This window comes from Primulina huaijiensis, chromosome 15, assembly GCF_012295235.1.
Source record: "Primulina huaijiensis isolate GDHJ02 chromosome 15, ASM1229523v2, whole genome shotgun sequence".
In the NCBI taxonomy this organism is placed as follows: Eukaryota; Viridiplantae; Streptophyta; class Magnoliopsida; order Lamiales; family Gesneriaceae; genus Primulina; species Primulina huaijiensis.
This window is the reverse complement of record NC_133320.1, coordinates 25275975-25283583: the sequence shown is the minus strand read 5'-3', so window position 1 is coordinate 25283583 and position 7609 is coordinate 25275975. Positions and strand designations below refer to the sequence as shown.

Sequence of the window (7609 nt, the reverse complement as noted above, 5' to 3'; positions counted from 1 at the left end):
GCTGGTCCCCAAACGTCGGAATAAACAAGTTCAAGTGGTTCAAAATAAACAGTTTGTGAGGATGAGAAGGGCAGCTGATGATGTTTTCCCAATGCACAAGCAGAACAAAACCGTAAGTTATCATTTCTTGAAATAGGAATATTACATTTGTTCAAAACTTGCTTAACAACATATAAAGAAGGATGACCTAGTCTAAAGTGCCATTGATCTAAAGTGTGCGACACTTCTAGTGAAGACTGAAGCAAAGGTTGAGGATGCTTTGGGCTAAATTCAGGACCTGAAGTGTGGAGATCAGCAGCTGGTTGAGGAGGAGGAGGAATTGGCATTCCCAGATTGAATCTATAAAGTCCTTCATGCAAAGTCCCTCGTAGAAGAGGTGCTTGAGTTGCTAGGTCCTTCACGACACAAAACTAAGGATGGAATTCAAAAAAAACATTATTATCTGACGCAAACTTACTTACACTAAGTAAATTTTTGGTAATAAGAGGAACTCGAAGCAAATTATTCAGAAACAAGGTGCGAGATGATGAAAGTGGACGATATTTAGAAAGACCAATGTGTGATATTGACAGACCTGATCCATTATCCATGTGAACCTTACCAACGCCAGAGTATTCTGTTCCAAGAGTTAAGTTTGAAATCTCATTTGTCACATGGTGCGAAGCTCCTGAGTCAGGAAACCACCATTCATCATTCATATTTTCAGAACCTGTAGTGGCCATGGCTGCTACTGGTGAAGTATTGAAAGATCTGTTATAGAAATTCTGATTAGTAGACTGAGCTCTCATGGATTTGGGAACAAAATCTTTGTCAAATCGATAGTAGCACTTATGTGCTACATGACCGTCAATCCCACAGATTTGACACACGGGACGACCACTGCTGTTGTTCCATCCTCGTCTTCCACCACGAGTATTTCTGCCACGGCCACGACCACGAGGTAAGGAATCTGAGCGAAAATAAGAATGATCATTTTTTTTGGGTGAGGAGAGAACAGCAGCATTCACAGCAGGTGGTGTGTTGTCCAAAGTAAGATTGAAGGATTCAATCCTTCCTTCATGGGCTAATAAGAGAGCTCCAACCTCTGAGACCGAAAGAGCTTCCACACGAGATGTCACATGGACAACAACTGAATCAAACTCAAGGCCTACACCGCCTAGAATGTGAAGAATTTGATCCTCCTCAGGGATAGAATGCCCACAGGCTGCAAGGATATCGATGTACCCTTTCATCTTGCTGAGATAATCTCGCATATTCATGGCCCCTTTCTTTAGTGTTTGTAGTTGCAATTTGTATTGCATAACTCGAGCTTTAGAACGAGATGCAAAAAGTCGTGAGACTCGCAACCAGATCTGCGAGGAGGTTTCACAGCCGATCATTTGGCTTTGGACGCCTTCAGTCATAGAAGCTAAAAGAAAGGAGAACAAGAGTTGATCCTGACGGCACCAAGAGACATAGCTCGGATTTATAAAATCTACCGTTTCTTCAGTAGTTAACATCTTCGAAGGAATGGGCGGGGTTTCGAGAATGAAGATCTCTAACCCCAAACCACGAATTGCAGAGAAAACTTGAAGGTGCCAGAGTAAGTAATTCTCATCGGTGAGTTTGACCGAGCTAATCTGATTTGCAGGATTAACTAAAATGAAATTGGGGCTGGAAGAGGTGTTGTTGCTGGAATCAATATGAGAGAGGGCTTCCGCCATTAAAAGCTCTGATACCAAGAAAGAAGAAGTTTTGGAGTGAGGAAGATGATTGTTTTCATTGACTCACCGATGAGTATAATTACAAGTATATATACACAAAATGAACAAATGAAATAATGACACCTGGAATAGGTTTGTTACACAGTTGAAACTATCCTAACAATATCACAAGATGACAAATTAAATCAAACTCCCTCATGTGCACATTGGGCTGCTGATCTTTTACTGTTATCTTTAATTCAAAATATTCGCAAAATACATATCAAAATGAAATAAAGATTTCATCTCCACCATGACAACAGGCCACAAACATCGTCAAAAGCTTGAAAAACCATAAAAGAAAATATGAATAACGACACTGGGAACACATTACGCTAGTCGACCCTCCTCTGCTCTCTCCTCTTCCCTAAATTTTGTCCCCAATTTTATACTAGTGATATAATAATAATTTACTAATGTTCGGAACATTACTTGGCCATCATTACCTTGACAAACTCTTCATAGTTAATTTGCCCATCTCCATCAACATCTGCCTCTCGAATCATCTCATCAACCTCTTCATCGGTTAGCTTCTCGCCAAGATTTGTCATCACATGGCGCAGTTCAGCAGCAGAGATAAAACCATTTTGATCTTTGTCAAAGACACGAAACGCCTCTTTTAGTTCCTCCTCAGAGTCAGTGTCCTTCATTTTCCGGGCCATGAGATTCAAGAACTCGGGAAAGTCGATGGTTCCATTGCCATCGGCATCAACCTCATTAATCATGTCTTGGAGCTCGGCCTCAGTTGGATTCTGCCCCAAAGATCTCATGACCGTGCCAAGCTCCTTGGTTGTTATGCAACCTGCATAAGGTGTCGTCTATGATTAATTGACAAACTAAGGGTATATAAATACTGGGATCCTTCACAAGAGAGGTCATAGTTTCTTCATATCTATAAAACCAACCGTAACAAATAGCAATCATAAATCAAAACACAAAACATTCATCATGTGAGACGACAATCACATGAAACGTTTTCCATTGCATCATTGCACACAAAACAGATGCAATAATCAAAATGACTAAATATTAAAAATCCCAAAAACTATCAACCAATGGTTTTACATGATAATGAGGCAATCTATACCACGCAAATGTGTTACCACATAATAAGACAAATAAATGCAAGATCAATCCTTCCCCTCCAAAGAATACATAGTAATGGATAAGTTAAATTAGCTATAAAACCAGTAGTAAAGTAGCATTTACTTGTTCAGTTTTTCATACATTTGGAAAACAACAGTTGTAACATGCTTGCATCATTCGATAGAAAGGATTTTTCTTCTGCTTGATATTTCATCATTACATATATACCTTCCCCTGCTCGAGCATACAATCCTAATGAAGAACCCGTCATCAAGTTGGGAAGCTCGGCTAAATAGCTCGATGAGTTTCAACTAGTATAATTTCAATGGAATAGTTTTACATAAACTTGGAATTCTTCCCTATTCTTCAACACACAGCTTGCTAACAAGATATTTCCCCGACACCCATCTGAATCTATAACACCTAAAACTCGTGAATTCAAAACCTACACACATTGGTTTCAAAATCGAAGGAAACTAAACTGAAAAAGAATGCCGAGTGATCAATTGATAAACCAAATCGAAAACTGCCATAAATGAAGCAGCAGAACCGATATAAAACAACCTAAATTTCCCCACCTAAAACCGACACACAAACATGAGAATCAATCCATACACCAGAATATGCATTACAATAATTAATGCACAAAAAGAGAGAAGAAGAATGATCGAACCATCGGCATCCTTGTCGAAAAGGCTGAAGGCCTCCTTGAACTCGGAGATCTGGTCATCTGTCAACTGATCCGCCATTTGTCCACCTCCGAATTTCCTCCCTTCACAATCTCTAATCCGATAAACAAGTACACCAACACGATCGTTGGAGGAAAATGAGATTAGCTTTTTCGATTGGCTGGCAGCAGCTAAGGCTAAAGAGAGATTAATTTCGAATCGATTAATTCATTTACGTTTTCTTATAACCCGTTTCCCCGCTTTGCTCTTGACCCACAATGAATTTGCCAATTGGCCCATTTTACTCTTTAATATTAAATATAATATAATAATATATACTTGGGCTGAGCTTTTTGTCAATGGGCTTCTTCCAGACCAAGAATCCATCTACAAACCCATTATTGCTTGGGTTTACCAAAGCATCATGTGTCGAAGACTCGAAGTCAACTTCTTTTTTAGTATATAATATAATGATAAAAGATGGAAAGCCAATGGAATAACGAACCTTAATTTCAAACATATTCATCATGCAAGTTGAAGTCCATTTTAATATATGACAAAAACTTGTGTGAAACGGTCTCACGAGTCGTATTTTGTGAGACATATATTTTATTTGGANAATAATAAAAAAAAAAAAAAAAAAAAAAAAAAAAAAAAAAAAAAAAAAAAAGAAGGATATGGATAAATTAGCTTTTCAAACCACAAAAGAAAAGAAAATAGAAGGCAAATATCAATAAGCAACAACATACTTCAATACTCCACTAACTACTCCCATTAATTCTTTGTTATTTGGCTACTGTGCAATTATTTTTTTTTTTTGATAAAAATAATATTTTTGATATAAAAATAACGAATAATCTAAATAAAATATTCGATCGTTTGTTTATTTTTTGATAAATAAAAATATAATTATTATTAGAAAATGATTCAACTTTAAACTTTAAAACATTGACTAATAATATGCCATTTGTGTTGAATTATTGGCCGCAGTCCATTTTTTGTTTTTTGACTTGGCCCCAGTCAAAATATGAGTAACAAACATTTCTTTCTTCTTGCTCTTTTATTCTCTACGACGGATTGGATTCTCCACCTTTTCAACTTCCCTTTTTCCTATATATCACTCTGTAAATTTTTCGGTTGGAACAAAAACCAAAATTGAATCTTTGTTCAATCTGAATCCATGGGTCTGACAGATTTATCGGTTTTTGTCGCTCTCGCTCTAACTATTGCTTCAGCTTCACTGGTTCAAGGGAATTCTGAAGGGGACGCACTTCACGCACTTCGCCGGAGCTTGTCCGACCCGGATAACGTGCTACAGAGCTGGGATCCGAACCTCGTGTGTCCTTGTACTTGGTTCCATGTCACCTGCAACCAAGACAACCAAGTCACCCGCCTGTATGCTTATATAAATCCCCATAATTGATTTGATTCGCGTCATGTGTGCCTGATGCTTTTATGTGTTCTGTCTGGACTTGAAGGGTTTTTTATGGGTTGTACGCTGCTTGATATTGGGCGTTAAATTGTATGATTTTTGCTAGTTTAAATTGGTTGTCTGTGTTACTTGTGTGAACTAGTACTATCTGGTACTGATTTTATGTAGTTCTTGGGAAATCTCTGCTGTCGCCTTTTTGTTGAATTATGTTAAGTCAGTTGGAGGAAGAAAAATTATCGAATTCCCATTTTTCCAATCTAGTCTGGTACTCTCTCTAATGTTTTTGGTTTGGTGCATTCAAGCTTCTAGCGAAGATATGAATTTTATTTTAATTTTTTATCGTTTTGCTGTTGTTTGAGGAAATGGGATGATTGATAGTCCATGGAGGTTACATAAGTTCAATCATTTTGTTAGCAATTCATGATGATCATGACAGAGAGCTCTGCTAGCTGTTGAGCATGGTCAAATGAATTCATCTTTTGCAGATTTTACACAATCTATTTCAAGTATCAAATGTCCACAATTGTGGTACAGACTGAGGAAGAACGATCAACGAAAATTCGTTGATCTTACTTTTTCTTCCCATTTATGTTTATGTATTATTTTCTTTTGATCTTCTCTGAATCACATTACCGTTCCCTCTTTACATGGTTTACAAGTTTAATTTTTTACTAGTATTGTGATGTCTATTGAGCACAGACATTTTCTTTTGGTTTTTTTAGGGACCTTGGCAACTCAAATTTGTTTGGTCATCTTGTGCCTGAGCTTGGGAAACTGGAGCATCTCCAGTATCTGTGAGTGTTAGCAACTCATGCTTTGTTTTGCAATTACGTAGTGCATTGTTTCACTTGCATACACAGGATTTTGCCCATCTATGCTGGCTCGCGGTTAACATTATATTTATTCGTTTTACCATATGCAAACATGAAAGAATTTTGTGCTATATTTTGTTTTATTACTTTCATTACTTTATTTATTCGTTTAATAACTTTCACTTATCTATTTTACATTACACAGCAATGTAACTTTCTTTTATTTTTCTTTTCGTTTAATATATTTCAGAGAACTTTACAAAAATAATATTCAAGGTACTATTCCTGCTGAGCTTGGTAATCTGAAGGGCTTGATAAGTTTGGATCTGTACAACAACAATATTTCAGGAACAATCCCTCCATCATTGGGAAAATTGAAATCCCTCGTCTTCTTGTAAGTTTTATCTCAATTCTCCATACCTATTGAATTCACCAACATTCCCTGGCAGGGTGGTATATTTTGTTGTGTGATTCACTTTCATATACCAATCATCCACGGCAGATTAAGTACCCCTTCCTTTCTCCCTTCTATTCTCTTCTTTGCACTGTGTGTACCCATGTGAGCTCATGAGTCATGACTACTTCCTATACGACATTGAAGTAAATAAGTACTCTTGCAGGCGTCTGAACGACAATCAGCTAAATGGACCAATCCCAAGAGCACTGGCTAGTGTATCTAGCTTGAAAGTTGTGTGAGTGCACTTATGATTTGTACTTCTATGCGCACCATTGGATCATTTAACGAGTGCAGGATGGGATTGATATATATCTCCATTTGTTTTTCAGGGATGTATCTAACAATAACTTGTGTGGCACAATTCCTACCTCTGGCCCATTCGAGCACATCCCCTTGGACAAGTAAGATACTTGATTATAAGTATTGCTTGCATATCCATTTATTTATTCCATTCTAGCACTCAGCATCTACCAATAAATAATCTGATATATCTCTTTGAATTCTTTTGTGCTTATATATTATATTTATGATAGTATTATGATTCCTTTTATCTTTGGTCTCTTATTCATGAAATCATACTGAGATTTGACTACCTTGGCCTTTTTTTCTTGCAGCTTCGAGAACAACCCTCGCCTCGAAGGTCCTGAGCTGCAAGGACTTGCAAGTTATAGTACCAACTGCGTGTAAAGAAGTGATGTTAGATGCAGAACTTTTCATGTTTAAAGTTTCTCATAATTGTTACTTGCTGGAATTTGTTTAGTTGGTGCATCGGTTATCTGCTTTGTAAACTTGATGGCATTCCTATTGTAGGCACTGGTGAACGAGTAAATTGACCATTAACATGCTGCTATCATTTGAATTGCATCCAATATCGGAGCCTCACAGGCCAAGCCATTTCCTTTTGGTCGATCACGAAAGTACAGTGTTTTTTAACCTGCTATATTAACTGTATACCCATCGCAAATTCTGTTTCCGTTGCAAGTATGCCAATATGTAATTTACTGTCGGTCCGCAACACTGCTACGCCAAGCATGCCAATATGTAATTAACTATTGAGCCGCAACACTCTGCTACACCAAGCGAGTCTCATGTAGCCAGTTGCTTCTCTTATATGAAGGATGCAAGTAAGACAAGTTATTCGATCAAAACTCGAATTCGATTTGACTTACATTTAACACAATATTACTGACAGCCAAGTAGTCTTCATAAACATTTGATTGTTCAAACAATAAGGAAAGAGTTATCTATCCAAACTAAAGGAACAAGATATAAGTTTCAAATTAAACCATCAAATGGAAGAATTAGAGGATAAATATCTCGTAAATTAAGAACAAGACGCCAAACCACAGGTACACGTATTAACTATCGTTCACCGTACGAAAGTACATGATAGACTAGTTTGGATACAAATA

General features: G+C 37.3%; 2 protein-coding genes across 2 annotated transcripts; one reads left to right on the top strand and one right to left on the bottom strand.

The window, feature by feature from the left end:
• Window positions 1-1918: 1918 nt before the first annotated feature.
• LOC140958905 (calmodulin-7-like) lies at window positions 1919-3742 on the bottom strand. Its single transcript, XM_073416495.1, has 2 exons — window positions 3502-3742; window positions 1919-2544 (listed from the first exon to the last, which is right to left on the bottom strand). The coding sequence occupies exons 1-2, from the start codon at window positions 3575-3577 to the stop codon at window positions 2171-2173; spliced, it is 450 nt and encodes a 149-aa protein (XP_073272596.1). The 5' UTR covers window positions 3578-3742; the 3' UTR covers window positions 1919-2170.
• A 779-nt stretch (window positions 3743-4521) lies between these two features.
• On the top strand, window positions 4522-7066 carry LOC140958903 (leucine-rich repeat protein 1-like). Its single transcript, XM_073416494.1, has 6 exons — window positions 4522-4891; window positions 5651-5722; window positions 5991-6134; window positions 6361-6432; window positions 6527-6598; window positions 6812-7066. The coding sequence occupies exons 1-6, from the start codon at window positions 4677-4679 to the stop codon at window positions 6882-6884; spliced, it is 648 nt and encodes a 215-aa protein (XP_073272595.1). The 5' UTR covers window positions 4522-4676; the 3' UTR covers window positions 6885-7066.
• The last annotated feature ends 543 nt before the right edge of the window (window positions 7067-7609 follow it).

Bases quoted from the DNA above. Each gene is read 5' to 3' on its own strand.
- LOC140958903 (XM_073416494.1), top strand. From the start codon at position 4,677: ATGGGTCTGACAGATTTATCGGTTTTTGTCGCTCTCGCTCTAACTATT. The intron at 5,723-5,990 runs GTGAGTGTTAGC...AATATATTTCAG, and splicing joins CTGGAGCATCTCCAGTATCT to AGAACTTTACAAAAATAATA. The intron at 6,599-6,811 runs GTAAGATACTTG...TTTTTCTTGCAG, and splicing joins GAGCACATCCCCTTGGACAA to CTTCGAGAACAACCCTCGCC.
- LOC140958905 (XM_073416495.1), bottom strand. From the start codon at position 3,577: ATGGCGGATCAGTTGACAGATGACCAGATCTCCGAGTTCAAGGAGGCC. The intron at 2,545-3,501 runs GTTCGATCATTC...CACCTTATGCAG, and splicing joins TTTCGACAAGGATGCCGATG to GTTGCATAACAACCAAGGAG.